General features: G+C 42.3%; 1 protein-coding gene across 4 annotated transcripts in view; it reads left to right on the plus strand.

Moving 5' to 3' along the window:
• TRANK1 (tetratricopeptide repeat and ankyrin repeat containing 1) overlaps positions 1–26,175 on the plus strand; it is a 100,317-nt gene that overhangs the window by 26,166 nt on the left and 47,976 nt on the right. For 3 of the 4 annotated variants that reach the window (XM_032409026.1, XM_032409025.1, XM_032409027.1), the window contains exons 4-9: positions 457–607; positions 3,321–3,439; positions 5,973–6,056; positions 6,296–6,434; positions 8,352–8,477; positions 19,503–19,673. In XM_032409026.1, coding sequence (XP_032264917.1) covers positions 457–607; positions 3,321–3,439; positions 5,973–6,056; positions 6,296–6,434; positions 8,352–8,477; positions 19,503–19,673 — 790 coding nt within the window. Of the gene's footprint in view, positions 1–456; positions 608–3,320; positions 3,440–5,972; positions 6,057–6,295; positions 6,435–8,351; positions 8,478–15,512; positions 15,619–19,502; positions 19,674–26,175 lie in introns of those variants that run through there. The other variant, XM_032409028.1, reaches the window with a different exon arrangement.

The raw sequence follows: 26,175 nt of genomic DNA on the forward strand, positions 1-26,175 counted from the left end.
CCCCCGGCTACATACCCAGTGGAAATTGTGTTTACTTTGATTGAAAGGAGCAGGGAACAACTTCTGTGTTTACATGACAATCTCATTCTTTTCTGGAACACTGTCATCATAGGATATTTTCATTCTCTTCTTACCCAGGCTGTGATTGGAGGCATGAATAAATAAGCCACACATATAATTGGAACCAGTCCTGCTTCCTCACTCCATGTCATGTGTTAGATGCTGTACCAGTCATGGATTTGAAAGTGATTATTTTCTTGGCGGTTAAAGAATGAGGAAAAATGTGGCACACAACGTAATGTGGGAATGCTGTCTCCAGTGCTTGTTAGAAATCTGTGTTTACATAGAAGTGAAACCTCTACAGTCCATTTCCCCAGGTCATCAATCTTGCCTTTCCTTTTAGCAGCTGGTTGGAAGAGATGGGCGAGTTACGGTTTTGCTTTTCTTCTGTCCCAGGGATACTACCAAGCTGGCTATTCCTTACTGCGGTTGCTCCAACCTTATGAAGCGGCTCGCATGTTTTTCGAGGGTCTGCGACTTCTGCAAGGCACTCCAGACCAGATCCAGGTTGCTGATTTCCTTGTGGGAGTCTTCACCACTATGGGCAGTAAGTTGGAAGGGGGAGGGGGGAAGCCTTTGTTCATTCTTTCTTTCCTTTTTTTTTTTTTTAAGTCCTTGTTATTTTATTCGAATGGCTCCTGGGGAGATTATTCCAGGGTGTTTCTTTGTGGCTGATTTATGTCGTTTGACTGGAACTGATTTTCACATTAGAAAGCATTTTGGAAGCTTTGGTGGCTCATGTCCTTGTAAAAACAGCAAAATCCTTTCGCAGAAACCACTTAAAGCTCTGCCAATCAGACTTCAGTTTTCTCTCTTGCTACTTAGAGATCTTTCCCTCTCTATGCTACTGATTTTATGTGATTTGTGCTCTTTCTTGTGATGTTTGCATGTGTTTCTCCAATATGCCGAGAAATAGTCCTGTTTACTATCAAAATACCCTGGCAGGGCTGATGGAGGTGTCTCAGGATTTCTCTGCCTTAAGTGCCTGTGGTTCTTGGTCATGCCGCTTGGAAGAAAGAAGAGGTAGGCCAGACGAAGAGTGGTGGGCAGCAGAGCAAAGTTTACTGAGCGATAGTACAAAGCTCCCAGAGGGGGAGGGGGGCTCGAGTGGGTTGCCCCCGGAGTTTCTAAGTTTAGTGGTTTTTAATGAGCTCTTCTGTGGAACTATCTTAAGCAGCCAGGTTGTGCTAAGTTGTGCCAATCAGGGCTTTGGTCACATTATCTGTCTACCTATTAGGTTAATGTCAACATGCTGATGGTCTTTTTTGCTGACATCTGTGGGCTTATGTCTTAACTGCCCCTTGCCTGTGATAGTGACAAGTGCTTTGTGGGTAATTGTCTTATTTTAGGACGTTTTGCAGAACTCAGTTCTGCAAAGGCTGCAAAGCAGAATGCTAGTGCGCTCCTGTCTAAGCTGTGAAACAGGATGTTAGTGCTGTTTTATCTTAGCTGTATCTTAGCTGTCCTGACTCTGTATTTTCTTGTTGGGAACCCTGGCCGGGACTACCTCACTGTCCAGCTAACAGAGGGTGCTGTGGAAGCTGACGCGGTGCTCAGGGCGTCGCTGGCTATGCTCACTGCAGCGGAGGACCCGGGCACTCCATGTAGGAGTGACGCATGGAGGACTTTCTGCGTCACTGCCTTGAGTTATTACTCTAATGACCTGGCCCGTGAGCTGGCTTTGTCAGTGGCCTGGATTAGGCAAAAACCGAAAACCATAAAACACAATGTAACATATCCTTGCCAGTGACAAAGGAGCTCTCTTGTGCTTATCTTGGCACGGGCTAAAGTTCTGCCAGTGACCAGGCCATTGTTTTCAAATATTGCGTTTGATCGCATTTAAGATTGTACTGACTTAAGATGTGCCATTGAAAAATGTTTTGCCACTGAGAGTCAAAATCAGTTGTCACACATGTCCCTATTGTAGAGATGTTAGAATGTGAAAAATGGCACATGTTAGAATTGCGGGAAAAAGGTCTTTGGCTTTCAGAGGTGGGGAAATTGATTCAGCTGTTACAGATCCACCTGTTCCCACTGCGATTGTGGGAAAGCAACTCTTGTGGTCTGTGGCCGACATTCTACAAATTTGGGCAAGTTTGGCAGATGGGGGAGTGGGGGGCGTGAGAGCCATATCAGGCAGGCAGTGGGAAGGGGTTGGAGGTGGGCACAGCCGAGTCCCTTGGACAGAGAAGTGGAAGATCCCCAGATAAATGCTGACGGGTCCCAGCTTTCCAGTCAGCCTTTTGCTGGCAGTGACCGAGCCTGTTTCCCTTTCCTCTGAGTCTGATGGCTTGGCGCGTTCCCTACCATCCCTCATGTCTTCTCTGCATCTTTTGTGAAGTCACTGTTTATTTCTGGGGGACTGCTCCCTTAAGAAATCTGGATGGTTTCCCTTCTGCCGCCATCCTGAGAGGGAGCACTTCTTAGAACTTTGTAGGGCAATGCATCCCATACTTTTATACCAAAGTATTTCTATTTGTAGGGTGAATGTATGTCCACGGCCCAATTTCTAAAATTTGAAGAATGTATTTGTGGAAATTTTGTATCCTTTTGTGCAATACTATTTATTTTGATATTTACTTATTTTTGGAAGTTGACAATCCTGGAGGAGGTGCCGTGTTATTCCGGCACCTGCCCTTGCTCCTTGGATGCTCTCATCCATGAGTTTGAGAAATGTGGTTTGGAGGATCATGAGATGCAATGGGCCACTAGGTTAGAAGAATGTGTATTGACTAAGAGAGTTGGTAGATCTGGGTCCCCATCTTTGTTTTTGTCGTTAACTAACTGCATGATGTGCCGTGAAGCCTGACCTCATTTGTCATCATTTCTCATCGGTTGGGTGACAATAATATTTGTCAACATCTTTCTTAAAGGACACGAGGTGCTATTTCTTAAAAATTTTTTTAACTTCTTTTGAGTTTCTATTTCCTCCTCTATAAGTGGAGATAATAGGCCAGTGCCTTGTTGGTCTGTTTGAGGGATTAAATATTAGCACGTATTGCTGGGCTTGGCATATGGAAGAGCTAAATCCCACTGCCTAACTCTTGGGGCATTGAGTTTATAGATGAACCTAAAGTGATTCCACTTCGTTCCATTATAGAGTACTTTTACTTTGAAAATGCCTTTGACTTTACTTTTACTTTGAAAATGCCTCTCTTTCTGATATCTTTAATTTTCCATTTGTCTATCTGTGGACCTTTTCCCAGATGTTCTAGACTCTGCCCAGGTTAAAATTTCTAAACTATGGAACTTTCTTTCAGGTGACCCCATTGTTTTGCAAAGTTTCTTGCCCTGTTTTGATCATATTTTTACTACTGGATTCTCAACAGAAGTGTGGCAATCTGTAATAGAAAAGTTGGCAAAAAAAGGATTATGGCATGTAAGTAAAAGAAGATGGCTCTCTTGTGGGGAAAGTACATTCTTGGTTAAATAGAGTTTTTCTGCCGCACTGGGGAAGGGATTGTAATTTATTATCTGTTTATTTTGATGCCAAAATAACTTTTTAACTGCACCATCATTAAAGATGGAAAGTCACTGAGAGATATTAATTAGCCAGTTTCTGTTTTTTTTTTAAAAGATAGGATACATATTCAGAACATCTAATAATAATATTAGCTAATGTTTATCACCCTCACGTTATCACATTATATATACTGTATTATATATATTATATAATGTATTATATATCACATTATATATAATGTATTATCGCCCTTATTGCTCTGTGTCTTCATTGTCATCACAGAAGTGTCAAGTTCAGGTGCTAATGATAATGTGGAATGAGGAAAATAAACAATTGCGTGTTCATCTTCATCATCTTTTTTTTTACTGCATTTGCTAGTGTGGGCTCAAAAGACCTGCCTGTGTTGCTCTGAGCAATTCTGTGCTTTTTTTTTTCTCAATTAAAAAAATTTTTTTTAAGATTTTATTTATTTATTTGAGAGAGAGTGTGTGTGTGCGAGAGAGCATGAGAGAGCAAGAGAGAGAGAGCGAGAGCATGAGCATGGGGGTTGGGTGGGGGGGGAGGAGCAGAAGGAGAAGCAGACTCCCCGCTGAGCAGGGAGCCTGGGATCATGACCTGAGCTAAAGGCAGGCGCTTAACCGACTGAGCCACCCAGGCGCCCTGCTTCTGTGTAGCTTTAAGGGACTGCTGCCCACAGATAACAGTGAGGCTGCAGGAGCCAAACCCAGGGCTGGGAATCCAGAGAATGGAGGAACAGAGCGGACTGTGAGCCTGGGCTTCAGTGTCACACAGATGCCTCCTCAAATCATAATCTTCCACTTTCTATTTTGGGCTAATTACTTCCCCTCTGAGCCTCATTTCCTCATTTGTAAGTTGCAGGATATAAACTTACTCCTTAGGTTTTGGTGAGGATGAGAAATAAAGGACCAAGAACACCTACTAATAATATTAGCTAATGTTTATCAAGGGCTTACAGTGTGCCAGGCACTGAGCTAACGGAGCTTTATGATACCTGGCGTGCGCTAAATGCCCAGTGAATAGTAGTTGTCATTGATGGTGGGCTCTCAGTCAGCGTGGAAAGGGCTGGTCAAGGGTGGCAGTTAGATCAGAAAGGGCCTGCTGGGCTTTCTGAAGCTGGGCAGCCCGGAAAAGTCACCAAAAGCAAGGGCAACCCAAAAGCTCTCTAGAGCCAGGCAGGGCAAATTACTGTAGAATACAGAATTCTTCAATTTTTAAAAAGCTCATGGATTCCATTGGAAATCTAATGAAATCGATGGGGTTCTCTTTGCATACACACACAGTTATGGGTATAGTTTCAGGTGGTTCATGGGAAATCCCCTAAAGTCCAGCAACAAGTTCCCTGAAGCTCACTCCCATATTAAAAGTTCTTGAGAAAGTAGGCAGGCAAGGGAAGGCCCGAGAATGCAGCCCAGTGGCAGGTCCACTTGGTCCAATATTCCAGCTGTGGGGCTCCAGTCATTTTTTTCACATACTGGAAATAGAGACATCTTGTTAAAAAAAAAAGCCAGGTCAGCAATCAGGATTGGCAGAATCCTGAGCATGTCATTTGAGATTGGGGTCTGTTCAGGGAGAGCAGGAAAGAGTGGGCATCAGGCTGAAAATCCGGAAGCAAGATGTGGCCATTGGCTCAGTCCCTGGGGTCCCACGTCCACTAGCAGGTGCATACATGACGGAGGTTGAGGCTGAGCCTGGTCTCCAGTTGTGGCCATGCCAGAGCCTGGAGCCCTTAGACCCGTTGGCACACCAGGATGATCTCAGTAGGGACCTCTTAGGACATGCTGTCTGTGTGACCTAGGAAAAATTGCTTAACCTTTCCGGGATTCAGTTTCTTCAGTGACTTTAGATGGCGTCAGTGGTTTAACACCTGGCTCTCTGAAAAAAAATGTTTGTCAATTTCTGTAGTGTCAGTACTCTCACCATGGCCCAATCTGAAGTCATTAATAGGGCTACAGGACGTGGCATTGGGAATTCTGAACTGCAGTTGGTGCTCACTAGCTGCCTCGCCAGGGTCTAGCGGACCCCAAACACTTGGGGCTTATGAAACACTAAAGTGCTAAAGAATGAATTGGAAGGAGCTACTTGTAAAGGATTGGATTCTTCTGCTTGCCAAGTAAGCCTCAAGAACTTTGCAGGGAATCACTTTTTTACCCACTGGTGCTGCTATCCTCAGCAGGCTTTGAGGACATGTGGAGAGAGCTTAGCTCTCAGCAGGAACAGGACATTGGCTGGACAAAGGGACTTCGATTATAGCTCAGGCTGTAAAGCTTGGCAGGTAGCTTAAAAAGAGAGACAGGGCTGGGGGGTATTTTGTTTTCTGTTTTTTGGTTTTTTTTTTTGCTTGTTTTAACCCTGAAGATAACTTTTGCTCCAATAACCTATGTGGAGAACATGATTATTTTAGCTTTTTCTTTTTCTCCTTTCTCATCAGTCATTCCTACTTCTGTCGGCGAGAAAAGACCGGCTACCAAGAAATATCCATGTCCCAGGGTTAACACTGAAGAGTCTCTTTGAGGTAAGGTGGCTTCTTAAAACGTACGGTTTCAAGTCCGGCCACTCAGGCTTGTATTTGGGATCTCAGCTTGTATAAGGGGACTTCAGCTGTCTCACTGCAAATTTATTATTTATAATCATCTCAGGCTTGGGCCACAGCTATCCAGGTTTTACTGATCCCCAACGTTATGAATGAAGGAGTTTGAAGTTTCATATTGACGGAGTGACTTCCATGATTCTTCCTGTGTGTTTTTTACCCAGAAATACGTCTTCATTGGACTTTATGAGAAGATGGAACAGGTGCCCAAATTAGTTCAGTGGCTCATCTGCCTTGGTGCAAGTATTGAGACTATAGGACCATACCCTCTTCATGCCCTCATGCGACTCTGTATCCGAGCAAGTGAGTGTTCTTCCAGTTACACACTGTCCAACCTGCCCTCCCAGCTCTGAGCTCCCGCGTGCTCCACTGAGCTCAAGAGAAACCAGAATTTAGCCACCTGAAGGTGGAATATTCAAATGATTTGAATATGCAAATAGTTTGATTATTCAAATGCATGCAGGCAGCAGGGAAACAGCATTGTTTTTATTTCGCCTGGGACCTGGTAGCTACGGGGCGCAAGTTGAAAGGACTCCGTGTTCCTAGACAGATGCTAGCGGTAGAGGAGCCCTGAGACCCAAGCAGGGACTTGGGACAGACAGCCTTTGCTGGGCAGAGCTCCCTGAGGCTGTGGAGTTTCTTCCAGCTGGCCAAGGCACAGGTGGTCTTTCCCCCTTGTTCAAGTTCATTTTCTCTCTAGCCAGAGGGCTGACTGCCATGGTGATGGTGGTGCTGGGGGCTGATACCAAGGGAAACACTGGTTCTTACTGAGACAGAGTGCTTGTGTTTCTTCTAAAGAACGCTGATGTTCATAAAATTCTTTTTTTCTTTTTTTAAGTCTTTACCACCTGGTGATAGGATTTAAATTTTAAAATATTTAAATTTTTTCATTATCACATACACATGTTAGATAAAAAAGCTTGTTTTTCTTTTCCAAGCATGTATGGCATCAGTGTTGGACATGTACCCATACTGTTTTAGAGCCAGAAGGGGCCAAGAGAATTTTCTAGACAGTCTTCCTCTTCTAGGCTGGGTTGCTTTCCCAGGAATGAAGGAGTGAGGGGGTTGGCCAGGGGCTTCAAGACCTGGGCCGCTGCTTTGCTTTAGCCACATTTGCCTTGCCATTACCCATTTCTTACTGGGGAGTCCATAAGACGTTTTATTCTCACACAGGAATTGGCGGATCAAAGGTTTAAAAGTAAAGTCTGATTAAAAGCCATCTGATCCAGTCCTCCCAGTTTTCAAGTAGGAATCTGGAACCCAGAGAAGTGTGTCTCTGGTTGTGAGAGTCACAATTCCCCACTGTGTCTGCTCTTTACGTTAGCTCCTGTGGGTACAGGCAGGAATCAGTAGGATCAGGTGTTTAACTTTATCTCTGATTTGTTTCTCAGAGGAAAACTCTGACATGGTGACAAATGGTGTTCGCAGAGTTGGCAGAAGCATGTGGCTTTCCTTTTTTTAGTATATGTGCTGCCGAAGCGAGCACGCATGTGGCTTTCCTTGAGCTCAGGAGCTACAAGGAAGGAGCCTGGGAAAATAATTTTTAAATATATGTCCTATCGATAGTAATGAGTAGGGTAGTCTTTTCAGATATTGACCTGATTCCTGACATGGGTGCTGTTGGTGCCCTGCCTGGAGCCTCTTTACCACCAGGACCCCCATCCCCCCCTGCTGGTTCACAGCTGCCTCCTTCCCCAGAGCACTGCTTTTTGCCAATATGCACCTCTTTCTACAGAGGTTCTCCCTCAACCTCACCCCCTCCTTAGAGGTGTTTTGTAGCTCTTGACTAACTGACATGCGTACAAAATGTTAGCCCCTGCCTCATGGTGGGTCAACACTGGTTCGGTTCATGCTCCAGAGCTCCCTGTGGGATTGGGCTGAGGCTGACTCAGCTGAGACCACATCTCTGCTTGCCTCCTTCCCCTGCCTTGTCCTCTTCCCTCAGTCTCTTTCCTGAGCTCCCTGTCAACAACTCACATGTACAGGAATCCTTGTCTCAGGCTCTGCTTCTAGGGAACCTGGCTGAGTTTATTATGAATAACGTTCTAGAACTCATCCTTTTAATTTACAAACTCTGTGTCTCCTGGACCTATTTGTGTTGAGTGCCAAATGTGTGTGGGATTCCCCATTTGGTTCCCTCACGGCGCTACACATTGATGTGCTTTACTGATTTTCTGTCTGTAGAAAATAACATCAGTCACTCATTTTAATTCCCTTCAGAGGAAAACCATCTTTTCAGGTGGTTAATGGACCACAAGCCCGAGTGGAAAGGCCGCATCAACCAGAAGGACGAGGATGGCTGCACTGTCCTCCACATCGTCGCCGCGGCCCCCTACCTTATCAAGCGTAAGTAGCAGCACCAGGCTGGAGGGTGTGCTATGGGCTGCATGACCTCAGGCATTAGAAAGCCCACACAACCGACCACACGTATTTCCCATCCATCCTGGGACAGGCTCAGGACTAAACCTCACCTTGAGTTAAGCATGATGGGGAGAGCAGGCTGTACGCAGGAAGGACGGGCGGGGAGGTGGCGAAAGAAGGAAGAATGGCGGGGTTCCACATGCTCTTTCCGCTTCACTGGCTTCCGTGGGATTGAATGTCTCAAGGACAGGGGCTTCTGGCTGCACTTGTTCTCTCCCTCATCACGCGGTACTAAGTGCTTTAATTCGTGTCAAATCTGCGCTAGTTACCAGAGATACACTGTGAACCAGACCACACACGTGGTCCTGCTTCTCGGCTGCTGTAGAATCTAACACAGGGATTTCATCCTCCATGCTTGCCAGGGCCAGACAGGCCACGGGGAAGAGTGAGGCTGGTGCATGCAAGGACAAGCTGCTGCTTTCGATGCAGACGTACCTTGTTAGCCTGTGAAACAGGAAGGCTCTCTGATGCCTCTCGCCTTTCTGGAAACCCATGCAGACAGCACATTTTGTTCTATAATAATGTTATAGCTGTGATGATGAATGGTAATGGACTCCCAGCCTCCGTGGAAGGGAGGTGACAGGGAGGGCTGGGGAGTTCGGCTCGGTGTGGCCACAGCCTCCTGCCGATCATGGGAACTAGGCCATCTTCTGATGGCAGGAGACGTTGGAAAGATGGATTTTTAAAAAATAAGACAACTCATGATTATAAAATGTCTGCTCAAAATTAAACACGCCTGTGGACTAGACAGAGCCCGGAGGTGTCCGGTTGGGGACCCCTGGCCTGCTAGGTCCTCCTGGGAACTTAGAGTTTTGTGTCTTCAGCATGTCCTGGAGGAGCACAGTGAGGGGTATTTCTCTAATGTCATTCCCCACTGGACTGGGTCCCAGGAACCCACATCTGGGCAAACGGAGAAAGGGTGAGCTATAGATACTATTTTGAGCTTTATTGAAATATAATTCGTATACCATATAATTCACCTGTTTAAAGCATCCAAATCCGTGTTTTTAGTACATTCACAGTTATGCAACCATTACCACAATCAAATTTTAAAACATTTTCATCATTTTCAAAAGAAACTTTGTCTCCATTAGCAGTCACTCCCCATTTCCCCCTCCCTCTCCAGCCCTAAGCAACCACTAATCTACCTTCTGTGTCCGTGGACTTGCCTATTCTGGGTATTTCATATCAATGGAGTCATACAGTCTTGTGACTGGCTTCTTTCACTGAGCATGCTTTCAAACCAAATAATATCCCATTGTATAGATGAAGCACATCTTATTTGTCCATTCATCAGCGGATGGACATTTGTTCAGCTATTATGAATAATGCTGCTGTGAACTTTTACATATATGTCTTTGCTTTTGGAATATACTTTCATTTTTCTCAGGTAGATACCTAGGAGTGGTATTGCTGGATCACTTAGTAACTCTATATTTAATCTCTTGAAGAACTGCCAGACCGTTTTCCAAAGTGGCTGCACCATTTTATGCTCCCACCAGCAATGCTCAAAGGTTCTAATTTTTCTAAATCTTTGCCAACACTTGGTACTGTCTGTCTTTTTGGTGTCCCTTGAATTTCAGTACCCTCTGAGAGACCATGGTATTTTGGCAAATGTTTGACAACTGGGTCTTCAAAAAGAAAAGTCCCGAATTGTGGTGTTTGCCAATTTCCTTGGTATAAATACTCCCACCATGGTTGATTTCAAGCTATTAATGTGATATCATTGAACATGGGGCTGGGACATGTGCAGTAGCATACCATCATATTGTATTTTTACCACACAGATCAATTTTTTTTTAAGATTTTATTTATTTATTTGACGGAGAGAGACACAGTGAGAGAGGGAACACAAGCAGGGGGAGTGGCAGAGGGGGAGGCAGTCTTCTTGCTGAGCAGGGAGCCCGATGCGGGGCTCGATCCCAGGACCCTGGGGTCGTGACCTGAGCCGAAGGCAGACGCTTAACGACTGAGCCACCCAGGTGCCCCCACACAGATCCATGTTAAGATAGATGTAAAGAAACCTCATCATAGACAATAGCAGAGCATAGTAAAATAATTAGGAAGTGATGAGTTTTGTTTTTAATGTGATTTATTTATTGTAAGTTTAAATAAGTTAGTTAATAATGGCTGTGTTTACCAACCATCTTGTAGCATTTCTGGATATTCGACAGTTGGCCCTCGTGGACTGGTGTGAGCTGGTTCCAGCACACCTCTGTGCTAAAGCTCTTGTTAGCCTGGTAATTTACGGTTCAAATCTTTGCCTCCAATCACTGTGCTCTCCTTACACTTCCCCAGCCAGAAAATGCCCAAGAAAAAGGATTTCCAGGCAAGACTCTTCGGTTTGCAAAGAAACACAACTCCAAGTCTCCTGAAATCCAGGCGGGTTGAGCAGTGTTTGGGTAGTTTATATGCACGCGGAGCCTTGGATTCCTACTGTATGCATCGGTAACTTGGCAAGCATTCCATTTCCTGGGACCTAAACGAGTGCTTTCCAGTACAAGCGTACTGAGAGCCACATACAAAATTCTAAAAATTTCTGGTAGGCCTGTGAAAAAGTAAAGCAAAATAGGTGAAATTAATTGTAGTAATATATTTTATTTAACCCATCTATCCAACATACCATCATTGCCCTGTGTAATTAGTATAAAAAGTATGGAGACATTTTACATTCTGTGTTTCAGTTGTGTGCTAAGTCTTTGAAATCCAGCATGTATTTTGCTCTGCTAGCCCAGCTCTTTGTTGACTAGCCACACCTTAAGTGCTCAGTAGCCACCTCTGTGCCTCGTGGCTGCCATATGGGACAGCACAACTGAATACTATTTCTTACAAACTCTGAAACCTTCCTGACTTTCTGAAACATAAGAAGTCAAGAGACGGCCCTTTCTTCATGCAGGTGTAACATGGGCTGCCCCCCTGGCCTCTACCGAACGAGCCTTCACGACTCTTATAGGCTGCTTCTCCTCCTTTTAATTCCACCTCTCTCTCACTACCCACATCCTCTTCCTCTCTTTCGGGAGAGCTCACCTTTTTTTTTAAATCTTCAATTTGAACTAATTTTAGACATACAGAAAAGATGCAAAAATAGTTCCAAGAGTTTCTGTATATCCTCACCCAGCTTCCCTTAATCTTAGCATGTTATATGTCAGGGTTTAGTTATCAAAATCAAGAAGTTAACATTGACAGAATGCTGTCAACTAATACACAGACCTCATGTGAATTTCACCCTTGTTTTCACTAATGTCCTTTGTCCGTTTGGAGACCCACACTGCATTTACTTGTCAGGGCTCCTTAGTCTCCTCCAGTCTTTGACAGTTCCTCAGTTTTCCACGCCCTTGACCCTTTGGAAGAGGATTGGTCAGTTGTTTTGTAGATGGTCTATCAGTTTGAGTTTGTTTGATGTTTTTCTCATGATTGGAATAAAGTTATGCATTTTTGCTAAGAATACAACAGAAATGAGTTTGTGGTCTTCTCTGCATTATATTAAGGAGTTCATCATGCCAATATATCTTGTGATGTTAACCTCGATTAGTTGGTTAAGGTGGGATCCGTGGGATTTCTCCATTGTAAAGTTACCATCTTTCCCTTTGTAGTTGTTAAATATCTTGGAGGAGATACTTTGAGGCTATGCAAATACCCTGCTTCTCTTCAAATTTTTGCACACTAATTTTATATTCATTGGTGGATCTTGTCAGCATCAGCTATCACTGTGATCTTCGATTAATGTTGATTTTTTATTTTCTTCTTTCCTTCTACATTTATTACTTGGAATTCTGTTGCAATGAAGAGCTGTCCCTTCTCTGTATGTATGTATGTATGTATGTATGTATGTATGGACTCATGGATATTTACTCTATGGGATAAAATCCATAGTTGCTCAAATTGTTTCAGCTTTGGCCATTAGGCACTCCTTTCTTCTGATTGGCCCCCCTGTTCCTTTGACAAGCCCCATCCTTTTCTGAGCACTTCCTTACTTTCAGACACAAGTTGCTTCAGGCTCACCTTGAATTTTCTGTGTCTCCCATTCCTCCAAGGATCCCCAGTTCCTTTTGTTAACCTTTTGTTAAAGAATGGTGTAGAAAACAATGTCTACTACTTGGTGTGATCATTGTTACTGGAGTGTCATTATTTCTAGGCCTTCTCAGCAGATGGAGGGAAGAAACTTGTGGTCATGTACTAACCCATGGATACACACATCTGTATTACTGCGTCTCTGTATTAAAAACCATGAGTTTATGCTGATACCTCTGATTCCGGTCCAACACCATGGTCATTTAGCCTTTTAAAATTTGTAACATCTCTCATCTATAATATATTTACTTGTTCAGTTTTATGAGTTTCAGACTTGCTAACCCATGTCCCTTTGAGAAACACATCTACTAAATAGATGTATGTTTGTTTATGTTCATTTTATGTTTGTGTTTAGTTCTTTTTGTCTTCAGTTTTATAGCGTCTAGTCAAGATACTAAGTTATTTTCCTTCCCCCCATTTACTATGGTTATTTTGCTCATTTGTAGTTCACTTAGGTATATTTTTCAGTGTTTGCATTCCATTTTAGGGTTCTCCTCACATCCTGATTGGTTTTGTTTATATTTTGGTATGTGGAAGGCACATATGTAAAACATTACTATGGTTCTAGAAGTCTGAACTTTGTAGAAAGACATACTCAGAGAAGTGTCACTTCTTCCTCGTCCCTTGACCCCACTAAGTTTCCACTTACCCCCTTTTTCTGCCCCTTTCCCATTCACCCCCTGTAGGTGATCAGTTTCTTTTTCTTTCTTTCTTTCTTTTTTTTTTCTAGGCTCATTCTTTCTGGATTCCTTTTGCAGTAATGAGCAGACATATGTGTGTTTTCTTACACCTCCTTTTTTACATGGAGGGCCCCATTCTATAGATTCTGCCTGGCACCTGGCTTTTTTTTCATTAACAGTATGTCCTGGAAATCATTGCATATTCGTTCATATGCATGAATGCATATGTAGGTCTGTTAGATATTGTCAAATCTCCATTCGGAAGGATGGTACCAATTTGCACAACCACCCATAATGGAGGAGAGTGCCTCTTTCCCCACAGTCTCACCGACAGAATTTTGTTGTTGCATTTCTAAGTTTTTTCTGGTCTGAGAGGGGTGAATTGGTATCTCAAGTTTGTTTTAATTTGCATTTATTTATGTGTGAGTTTGGATTTTTAAAAATACAGTTGAGAACCATTTTTTAATCTTTTTTTGTCGAGTTATATGTTCATGTCTGTTTCCCATTTTTCTACAGAGATTTTGGTCCTTTGTCCTCAATTTTTAAGAATTCTTTGTTCATTAGCTCTTTGTCTGTGGTATAAGTTATGAATCCCCCCTCCCAGTTTGTCACTTGTCTTCTGACTTTGGGCTTTTTTGTCATGCAAATGTTTTCTTTTTATGCAGTCAAATTTATCAATCTATTGATTTATTGCTCCTGTATTTGGAGTCAGAGTTAAAAAAAACCTTCTGAACATCCAAGTTAAAGAGTTATTTTTTTTTCTGGTGCCTCTATGGTTTCCTTTTTAACATTAGATCCCTGATCCATTGGAGTTTCATGTAAGGATCTAGTTTTACCATTTTCCAGATGGCTACCTATTTGTCTCAGCATCATTTGTTTAAAAGTGTTCTCATGACCTCAGGAATTTGAGATGCCACTAATTCTGGACTTTCTGTTCTATTCTACTGGGTCTCATTGTTCATATAGGCTTCTTTTTTTAAAAAGATTTTATTTATTTGACAGAGAGAGAGAGAGAGAGGGAGCACAAGCAGGGGGAGTGGCAGAGGGAGAAGCAGGCTTCCCGCTGAGCAGGGAGCCCAACGAGGGGCTCGATCCCAGGACCCTGGGATCATGACCTGAGCCAGAGGCAGACGCTTAACCAACTGAGCTACCCAGGCACCCCTTCATATAGGCTTCTTTGAATCACCTTTTAAAAACTAGTTTAAAAATCAGAAGTACACTCCACACCAAGATGGCTGAAATAAAAAAAGGTGGACAGCAACAAGTATTGACAAGGATGTGGAAAATTTGGGACCCACTGCTGGTGGGAATGAAAAATTGTGCATCTGCTTTGGAAAAAAGTCTGGCACTTACTCAAATAGTTACCATATGATTCAGCAATGTTACTCCTAGATATTTATGCCTCACAGAAATGAAAACATATTCAAACATTTGTACATGAATGCTCATAGCAGTATTACTCATAACAACCAAAATCATGTAGACAACCCAAATCTCCAACTGCTGAATGGACAAACAAAACGTGGTACATCCAGACAATGCAATATTATTCAGCCATAAAAAAGAACAAAATACTGATACACGCTACAATAAGGATGCACCTTGAAACGTTATGCTGAGGGAAAGAAACCAGACACAAAAGGTCACATATTGCATGATCTCATTTATATGAAATGTCCAGAATAAGGAAATCCCTAGAGACAGAACCAGATTACTGGTTGCCCTGGGGGAGGGGCAGGAGGAAATGTGGAGTGACTGCCAATGCATATAAGGTTTCTTATGAAATGTTCTGGAATTGGGTAGTGGTGATGATTACACAACTTCTTAAATATACTGAAACCCACTAAATTATACACTTTAAAAGGATGAATTTTATGGTATGTTCAATCAAAAAAAATTTAAAGGTAAAAAAATAAAAAGAAATTGAAAGGCATGCTCTTGGTAAAAAAAAAAAAAAGAATTCAAACACTTTAAAAAGATAGTGATAAAAAGTAAATTCTCTTTCACAAAGTCTACCAAGCATTTTTTTTGGTGAGTCTTGCCAATTTTTCCTCTTTTAATATGAATTTCCTCTTTTAAATATGAATGTGCACATATTCTACATTCTATTTAGCAACTTGCTTTTTCCCTGAACAATAATCTTGGCCATCTTTCCCTAGTAGTACCTGCATAACTATTTCATTTCTTTTTAACAGCTCACAGTATTCTCTGACATGACTATACTGCGCTGATGGATGATTAAATGGTTTTCAAGTTACTTTGCTACCAGAAACAATGCTCAGAGAATATTTTCCTATATACATCTTTGTGAACTGGTGAGAATATATCTGTAGGATTATTTCCTAGTTGAGAGATTGCTTGTTCAAAGAACTGTGCATTTTATTTATTTGGATAAACTCACTTTATTTAAATTTTAAATAGATTACATTCACAAATCAAAAGATACAAAAAGTATACATTGAGAGTCTCTGTCCTTTAACCTGAGAAACCAATGTTACCAATATCTTACGATTTTTCTCCCACATTCTATTTATTTATTTATTTATTTATTTGAGAGAGTGAGAGAGAGTGCACGAGAAGGGGTATGGTCAGAGGGAGAAGCAGACTCCCCACTGAGCAGGGAGCCCGATGTGGGACTCGATCCCGGGACTCCAGGATCATGACCTGAGCCGAAGGCAGTTGCTTAACCAACTGAGCCACCCAGGCGCTCCCCCACAAATATTCTATAATGTATAAGTAAAAACATATGTGCAGTTTGAGGATGTTTTTAGCATGGTGGGATGTATTTGGCTTTTGAAAGCTATTGTTAACTTGAACCCTAGAAAGGTTGCCCCAATAGTGTATGAGATTATCTCCACCTTGAATACTTTTCTGATACATGGAGAGTCAGGAACTCTCCAGATGCTGTAATGTGGCCCAAATTCCAAATTTACCATTTAAAATAATTGTAGCATCATAGAACCTCTGAAATCATCAGTTCTGTTGGCATTTTGGTGGGTGGACGTTGTTACGATGGTCCTCCTGGCTCTGGATCCATGTGGTTTGGGAGGCCCAGGGGTTCAGGCTCAGGGAATTACCAGGGCCCAGCAGCGGGACCCAAAGCCTAGAAATGATCACCTTCTGGAACTGACATGAGGCCAGATCAGTAGTTGCGTCTGACTTGGTTACAGGCTACAGACACTCAAACTGGTTTAGGCAAGAAAGGGAATTTATTGGCTCATGTGACTCAATCGTCCAGAGTTTGCTCCAGGTGCTCCAGAGACGTCTTCAAGAATCTGCCCTGTCTCCCAGCTCTGCTTTCTTCTGCGTTAGGTTCATTCTTAGGCAGGCTCTCTTTCCATTGAAGCCACCTGATATTAGGTTTATATTATGCCTATTTGTCAGTCTCAGCCAAAGAGGATATCTCTACTCAGTATTTCAGTTAAAGTCCTAGGAATGAGTCTCGGTAACTTGACTTTGGTCACATGCCTCCATGAACCAATCAGTAGAGTCAGGAGGATGGAATGATCTGATTGGCTAGATCCTGGTCAGGTGTTCACCCCTGGATCCGGTGCTGGGGCAGAGCCGAGAATGGAATGATCTGGTTGGTCAGATTCTGGTCAGACCTTTATCCCCCCCGAGCTCGGGCTGGGGCGGTGGTGGAGTATGTCGTGGTGACTGAATGTGTTTACTCCCGTCAAATCAGGTAGGCTGAAAACGGGCGGGAAAGGTGCTTTTCCAAAGGAAAACTGAGGTGTTGTTATCAGGAAAAGGGCTAATGGATGCAGTCAGTTAAAAAAAAAAAGTCTAGTATATTTTCAAATTTTGCTTCCTTATCGTCAAGAATTTTGAAAACCTGTGTACCTCTTTACATGTTTTTACATTGACACGTAGACTTTTTTATCTGTGAGTCAAAAATATGTAAGAAAAGGTAATTTTCAGAATTGTGTACACAAATATTTTAAAATAAAACTATCATCTCACTCCTTTAGTTGCATATAATAGAATATAAATACTACAGCAACTTGATACCCTCTAACATGTATTTAAAAAATTGTGGACTAGCTCTTTAATAGTCAAAAATATCAAATTGTGCCTTCCTTTTTTGGGGATCATATTTCTAGTTTCCTTTTCAGAAAGAAGTTTACCCTCATATAGTTTATGCTTGAAAGTCTTATTAGTCATCCAGTGATCTTCTTCTGGAATAAAAGTACTTGTATAGCTTTAAATTAGAAAAAAATGTCTGTGATTTAAGACTCTAGGGGTTAATTTTTTTTCTAGATTTAATTATTACAAAATTATTACTACAGATAATCAAAGCAACAGAAATATATTAAAATCTTCCGTAATTAATTATTAAAGAAGAAAATAATAATTTTGGAGGGTAGTAAGAGGAGGGTAGATTATAGTACCTTTTATTTTTTTATTTTATTAATTTTTTAGAGCTTTATTTGAGAGAGAGAGAGAGAAAGAGGGAGAGCACTAGAGCAGGGGGAGGGGCGAAGGGAGAGGGAGAGAGAGAGAGAATCTCAGACTCCCTGCTGAGCATGGAGCCTGATGCGGGGCTTGATCCCAGGACCCTGAGATCATGACCAGAGCCTAAATCAAGAGTCGGACGCTTAACCTACTGAGCCACCCAGGCGCCCTGTAGCGCCTTTTAAAAGGGGCTTGGCAGGCACCTAATTTTCCCTTCAGTGGACACTCTGGAAGTCAGGAATTTTCACCGCCTTTGGGGCAATACATTAATTAGTAATTAGTTCTCTGTAACAAATCACCATAAACTTAGTGGCTCAAAAGCACACCCATTTACCAGCTCACAGTTCTGGGGGTCAGTAGTCTGAAATGATGTGACTGAATTTTCTGCTCAGTGTCTCCCGAGGCTGAAATCAAGGTACTGACAGAGGCTGTGTTCTCATCTGGAACTGTGGGCTTTCTTTCAAGGTCACATGGTTGTGGCAGAATCTAGTTCCCTCTGGTGGTAGGAATGAGGTCCTTGTTCCCTCGCTGGATGTCTGCTGCTCTCAGCTTCTGCAGGGCACACACATTCCTTGTCATGTGGCCCCCTCTCTCTTCAAAGCCAGCAGGGGAGAATTTTTTATGCAATCACTTCCCTCTCATATTTTATTTATTTTTTATTTTTTTTATTCCCTCTCATATTTTAAATCTTTGCCCTCTTCCTGACCTCTAGACCTTTGACCTTTATGGCTCATGTGATTAGATCAGGGTAATCTCCCTATCTTAAGGTCAACTGCTTTGGGACCTTGATTACATTTGCAAAGTCTCATCACATTTAGATTCATATTTGATTGAGTAACTGGGGGAGAAGGTGTGTGTGCACCAGGGGTTGGGAATCCTGGGGACTGTCTTGGAATTCTCCCTGCCTCAGTGAGATACTCTGAGGGTAAAAAGTTTGACTTTTTAGTTTTGTCTCATTTTTGTAAATGCAAGAAGGGCACTTGTGACTGGGGAGATGGAAAAGGAGAGCGCCCTGAGCAGGACAGTACCTGGAGTACAGGTGCCTTGTCCGGGCAGTGGATTTTAGGAAAGCATGGGTATGGAAGTTGGGGATCAGGCATTGATTTGCTGAACTCTTTGTGCCCACGTCAGTCTTTGTACCCCCAGGGATACACCTGTTCCATTCGGAAAACTGTTGCATCTGTGATCACGGAGACACCTTGATGCTTGGCAAATAGATAACGTCAAAGCAGCAAATGGAGCTGGCAGCCAGAGGGTTGGGGCTGGGAGGGTGGAAACAGTGACAACAAAAAGACCCTGATGCAAAAGCAATTGCCACTTTCTTCTCCGATCCCCAGACAGGCTTTTTTTTTTTTTTTTTCTGGAAGAATATTCTGTTTCCTCTCTAGGGAATAAAGAAATCTGAAGTCACAGCTCGCTGTTATCCTTACAGCTGTAACTGTTGCCTAGGAACCAGATTCCCCTTCTCCTTGCTTGTTGCCAGGGAGAGGGGAGAAAGGTAGAGAGGAGCGCACTTCTGAACCTCTTCAGAGCTATTGTCCTACCCACTCCACACAGGACTCCTTGCTTCGGGGAGTTGGGTGGATTGTCCAAGGCCAGCAGTTTAGATTCTATGAGCAGAGCGACACTGGTCCCCTTGCCCCAGGCTGCTTGGGCAGGGAACTGGGAGGAAGAGCACTCATGGGGACGTCTCCTTATGGAAGGGACCATGACAGCCCCCTTTTCTCCTTTTGGCCCGGTCTAGGGCAAACAGAGGATGTGCAGATGCTCCTGAGCTTTGGGGCAGACCCTACCCTGCGGGATCGACAGTCCCGCTCTGCCATGGATGTCCTGAAGAGGAATAAGAACTTCAAAGCCATTGAGAAAATCAACAGTCACTTGGCAAAGCTGGCTGCATGTTCTAAGGACCTATCAGGTACAGCTTCTAGGGAAATAACTTTTTGGGAGATGGGTGGTAAAACGGGTCCTGTGACATGAGATACAAATCAGTTTATACTTTCTCAGTATATGAAGATGGAAGTGAGACCCCCAGTCTTTGGAAAACTTGTTTGCTTTTTTTTGAAAGACAGAGACAACTCTTATTTAGAGAGTGTCTGTGACATCCCGATCACTTTGCCAGGTCCACCTTTGGGCAGTTTGGGTGATTTTTTTTTTCCCCATGCATGCACACAGTATAAAAAGGAAAAAAAGTCATACAGAAGAGGGGCTAACAAAACATCAAGCCTACTCCTCAGAAGCAACTACAACCAACAATTTAAAATACATTCATATCTCTGAAATAGATACGGTTTATTAGTTTGGGACAGCATCTATTGACTGGCTGCTGTATAGGATGAAATGCAACAAGTTAGCTCCAACTGATGAATTTTGCCCAGTAATGTCATTTGTGTCGTTTCCATTCTGTTCCTTAGCTCTGAGTTTTCTGGGCTTCATCCATAGATGAATTGTAGAAATGAAAAACCAAGTAAATGGCATTTACATGGTGGTAGTATGATTATGTAAGTGGTTATGTAAACTACGTTCTGCAACTGGTATAGCAGAACCCATAGAAAAGAACCACCAAACGTCCTGAAAACTTCGCTCTTTCAATGTGATACCATTTAAGCGTCCCAGTTTAATGAACCCTATGTGTATACACGTATGTATGCATATATACTGTTTGGACCTTATTTAGATTTTTTATTTAGACTTCAGCCCCAGTGTGTGTGTGTGTGTGTGTGTGTGTGTGTGTGTGTATAAATGCTTCCTTTAGTTCTTGCACTCATATATGACTTTGTGGCTCATGTTGTCTGTTTAGATTTCTCTCTTGATCTGTTAGTATACCTACTCAAGTAAGTTTCTTCTGGAGGAGGCATGGACTTATGGAGTTTTTGAAAATGTCTTTATGTTGTCTTTATATTGGTTGAATATGGGCATTGTATTTTCAAATGTAGGCATTGTATTTCATGGATTCTAAATTGCAGATTCTCCCCACATCTTTAAAATTGGAATGTGTTTTACCATCAGTGATGGGTCAGTTTGATGCAGCTGTTTCTGGTGTGTAGGACAATGCACAGGATCTTAGATTTATGAAATATGCTGTAAAACCTTGTTCCTCCCAACTTTGAGGAAATTGTGTCATTGTATTCTAACCTCCATTTGCTACTGATTAGAAGTCTGATGTCAGTCTCATTTATTTTCCCTTCTAGGATTTCTCTGTCCTTCGAGTTTTGAAATGTCCCTGGGAAGTTTCTTGGTGTGGGTCCTTATACATTCTTCTCACTTGGCTCTTGTTGGCCCCTCTCAATCTAACTTTTTTAGCTCAGGGAAATTTATCTTCTATCATTTTGTTCCCTTCTGATGTCTCTTTGCTGCAAGTATTAAATGGCTGAGCTTCCTGAATTTATAACACGTCTCTCTACTTTTCCCTACTGTTCTCTAGGTATTTTTTCTTCCCAGTCCTTTAACTTGGTCTACAGCTTTTCCTTTTATAACTCAGCTTGCCCATTGCATTTGTTTTAATTTGGAAACTCAGTTTTAATTTCTAAGAACTCTTGCTCTCTGATTTTTTTCTAATCCATGGCAGCTTTTGCTTGTTTTATATGTGCCACCTCTTCTTGAATGGCATTTGAGAATATTGAATTTTTTTTCTTCCTGAAAGAACATCCTCCTCTTCTCTGAATTATTTGTTTCTTTTGGGGTGAGTAGATTCACTTTCTTGTTTCTCTTTTGTGCTATTGCTTTTCTTTAATTATCTTCTGCTCTTTGGATGGTCTGTGTGCATGAATGAAGGACTGGACTGATTAATACTTAATAGATGGTTAGTGTGTTTACTGAAGTTATTTGGATGTGTTTCCCCAGAAACACTCCCCCACCCCTGGAGTGGGTAAGTAGGTGGCGGGGTGTATGTGTTGGAGTGGGATGCAGTTGGACAGGTGGGGGTCATCGCAATTGCCAGGGTCAGGAAATTTTCACATGGGGGAGAAGCTGTTTTTCATTTAACGTCCCTGCCCCTCATTGCCCCATCTATGTTTTCATTTTCATTTACTTATTTAAAATATCATCTGTTGTTTCTGTGAGATCACTGGAATGAGGGGAAAGAAGTGTATTTGCAGAGTTCTCTCTTTTTAAAAGACCCCCGTGTTAAGGACTTGTGATTTCTTCTGTGAAGTAGTAAATTAATAAGTCACTGTGAGATGCTTTCTGAGAGTTTATGCCTGTAATCTCAGCTTCAGGATGGGTTCTACTGTTTGAGAAATTGAAACTAACCGAACAGATTTCTTTGCCAGCGAATTTCCAGGTTTTAGTATAACAACAAGAAAGGACCACCAGTTAATGGTAGAAAATGGCTGATTTGTTTGCAGATTTTTTGCTTGCATTTAATTTTTTTGTTTGCAATTATTTCTAACCTTAATTCTTAGAATACTGTATATGTGTATGTGTATGCTATATCTAGTGGTATGGGCTTTAGCATAAGCCATGCTATTCTGTTTAGTTTTTAAAGTTTTGATTTTTTTCAGTTTTTTTTTTCGGGAGAGCATAATAGAATCTTTGAATATCTGCTAATCCTGAAAACAGCTCAGTTTCTGAGATAGGGTCTAACCCTCCTTTCCTCTCTACCTTCACCAGCTAGATTTGTGGCCCAGATTTGGAACCAGGAGAAGAGACTCAGTAGAAAAGCAGCTGGTTCCCTTTTTACTTATTAGAAATCAGTTATGCTCGCTTGGGAAGAAAAGCACATTCAAGAGGAACGTGCCTCCTTCCAAGCCTGCCTTTTGGCTCACTGGGTAGTTTGTGATGACAGTGGATACAGCGAAGCCTACAGCCCCTGATACTCCTTGGTAAACTTATTGGTTGTTTGGTTACTTTAAAGTATTCTAGACCATCGACCATGAATTTTTCCTTGCCATGCTAGAAGAATATTGAAAGACTATAGGGAAACATGGAATCACAAAAAGCAAAAGAAACTGATAAAAATCGGACAAGTTGAGGATGGCCAGTTATGAGGCAGGGCTAGCGAGTTGGAGTCTTCTGGGTAGCGTACTTCCCAAAGACCCCTAGCGGTGGAACCCTTCTAGACGTCAGTATTGGAATATGACGTCTGTACTGAGTAGCACGGTTACTTTGTGCATCCATACAGCTGTATAGAGTTGTATGCATACATTTTGTTTCTGAGATTTTGCCAGTGGCATAAACTTTAAAACCTGAGGTGGGGCTGGGGAATCTTTGTAGATGAAGACCATGCAATATAATTTTTGGTACTGATGTAAATGTTCTATATCTGCTCTGTCTCATAGGATAGCCTCTGGCCACCTATGGCTGCTTTTGAGCACTTGAAATCTGCATGACTCATGCAACAGAAGAATTGAAATTCTAATTTTATTTTAAATACAGTGGCCACTGTAGTGGATAGTGTAGTTTTAGACTTTAGTCCCAGCATGGTCTTTTAAACCAGAGTAGTAGTTGAGAAGACAGGCAAAGGGGGGGCCTGGGGCCATGGGCATAAATGTAGATCTCCAGTCATAAAAATGAAGATTTTATGGACTTTAATCCCTCCCCATCCTCACACATTAATGGGCTTGATGGACGCACACTATCTCTGGGAAGAGCTTCTGCTGGGGTGTTGGGTACCCTGGCTCCTGACCTGAGTCCACGGACTTAATGATTTTTGTTTTTTTACATCTGTGGCCCCAAGTAAAGCACCATCAGGGAGCTAGGTTTTTGTACCCAGACGAACAGCATTCTAACTTAGGGACTAGGATAAAAGATGTTCTCACCCTTCGCTCATCCTGAGCGTTGCTGTGCAACATTTTAATGATTATGGTGATGATGACTTTGGAGAGGGTGGCTTTTGCACCGAGGTGAGAAATGAAGGGTCTTGCTGAAGATTTCTGCTGTTCTCTAAACCAGAGCTTCCCATTGTCTTTTTTTTTTTAAAGATTTATTTATTTATTTATTTGAGAGACAGAGAGAGCGCACATGAGAGGGGGGAGGGTCAGAGGGAGAAGCAGGCTCCTTGCTGAGCAGGGAGCCCGATGCGGGACTCAATCCCGGGACTCTGGGATCATGACCTGAGCCGAAGACAGTCGCTTAACCAACTGAACCACCCAGGCGCCCTGGAGCTTCCCATTGTTAACAGGAACCATTTGGGAGCCTGTTAAAATGCAGATTTTGATTTAGCAGGTTCAGGACAGGACCTGAGATTCTGCAGTTCTTGCAAAGTACCAGGGGAAGCCAGAGCCCACTTGGAGGAACAAGGCTTTACCTCTAAGTAGTCAGGACTGTATATAGCAGTCCCCCTTTATCTGCAGGGGATACTTCCAAGCCTCCCAGTGGATGCCTGAAACCGTGGATAGTACTGAACCTTGTATGTACTGTTTTTTCCTATACATACATCCCATCAGGTTTGATTTATAAATTATGCCCAGTGGGAGATTAACAACAACTCATAATAAAATAGAACAATTATAACAATCTGCAGTAATAAAAGTTACGTGAATGTTGTCTCTCTCTCTCTCAAAATACCTGACTATACTGTACTCACACTTGTGATGATAATGGGATGATAAAATGCCTGCCTGGTCAGGTGAAATGAGAATGATGTAGGCACTGCGACAGAGCATTAGGCTACTATTGACCTTTTTTTTTTTTCCGGATTTATTTATTTATTATTTTAGAGAGAGAGAGCATGGGGGGAGGGGCAGAGAGAGAGGGAGAGAGAGAATCTCAAGCAGATTCTGTGCTGAGTGCAGAGCCCGGCGTAGGGCTCGATCCCACAACCCTGAGATCATGACCTGAGCCGAAACCAAGAGTCGGAGGCTTAACTGACTGAGCCACCGAGGCACCCGTACTACTGACCTTCTGACGATTTGTCATAAGGAGGATCATCTGCTTCTGGACTGCGGTTGACTGGGTGACCGCGGTGGAAAGTGAAAACTCTTAACTGCTTTTACCTGCCTCTCACGGCCACCACTAGGTGGCAGCACACCTACCTCTCTGGCCGCTGTCGATTCTCTCTTCTCAGGACCAAGAACAGGATTGGAGCCTTCCTTCTCCTCAGGGTTTGTAATCTGTGATTCACTCAGAGTGAGAACCATTCCAGGCCTCTGAGGCCTTCTCTCTGCCGCTCCAGTGGGAGCCGGCTGCTTTCTGCTCTGTGCTCATGCAGGCACCTTGGACACAGCACTCAGAGGACCCTGGAACCTTCTCTCTGTGTTGGTTTTCCCCACGGATGGGGCCTGGGACGCAGAGGCCCTGGTTCGTCATCTTACCATCCCTCAGCACCAAAGACGGTGCCCTGTTTTCAGTAAATGCAGGCATCTGGAATCAACCTAAAGGATGCTCATGATACTTTTTCCTTACTATAAATGCAATGTTTTCTTTAAAAGAATTACAAAATATAGAAAAGGAAAACAAGAAAACATGAATTCTCCATAAACTCACCTGCCCCCCCCAAATTAATATATTTGTGATTTGGTCATTTAGTCGTATTCCATGCTTTCATAATTATACATTTTTCTTTTCTTTTATAAAAAATGAAATGGGGACATAAATTTGAATTGATAAAATGTGTGTACTAAAACTTAATCAGTTTTGCCTTTTTTAGCTTGAAAGAAAAATTTCAGGCTAGGGCAAAATCTCTTTTTGAAATGATTTATTTCTATTTTCTAACACTTCTGAGCACTGTTGCAATTTCAGAAGATCTCTTTGTTTTAATTTTTAATTTCAAATCTGCTTATATATTTACTGAATATCACTGTAGAAAATTTGTAAAAACATAGTTTTATGTAAAAAGAAAAATTTATTGTGATTATACTTTGGCATATTTTATCCAGTCTTTTTGTTGGTGTTGTTCAGCACTTACGTAATCATCTTTTGAAAAGCAATCTGTGATTATAATGTCTCTTACTAAGCTTATAGAAAATTTAGAAAAAAACTAGACAAATTCAGAGTAATAAATAAGTCACCCACATCTACCCAGGGGTACCCTTGCCAGCACCTTTCCTTCTATGTGTCTTTACATTGTTAGTATCATTCTCTGGTTTCTTTCCTGACATGTGGAACTTTCTTTGACCCATTGCTTAACTATTCTGAACCACACAACCATGCATTTATTATACAACTGCATTTAATTATACTGGCCATCTTAGTCTATTTCTGTTCAGTGTCAAGTGACTTTTATACTAATTTCCCTAGTGGAAGAATGTTGTTCTAGAAAAGATTTTAATGGCATGAGGCTGGGGGACAAGTAACACATGATAGTGAAGGAAGTTGCTCCTTTTCCAAGGATCCTATTTCTCTGTAATGTGAGCTTTCACCATTTCTGTGTGTTCGTAGGTATTTTAGGATGAAGGTGGGAGGGCCGAGTCACTGTCAGAGCACATAGACGTTTTCCGGGCTTCCAGCTGAGGTGATGTAGGTCTTCCTTTGCTAAGTGG

The sequence above is a fragment of the Phoca vitulina genome, unplaced genomic scaffold (genome assembly GCF_004348235.1).
Source record: "Phoca vitulina isolate PV1807 unplaced genomic scaffold, GSC_HSeal_1.0 scaffold10, whole genome shotgun sequence".
In the NCBI taxonomy this organism is placed as follows: Eukaryota; Metazoa; Chordata; class Mammalia; order Carnivora; family Phocidae; genus Phoca; species Phoca vitulina.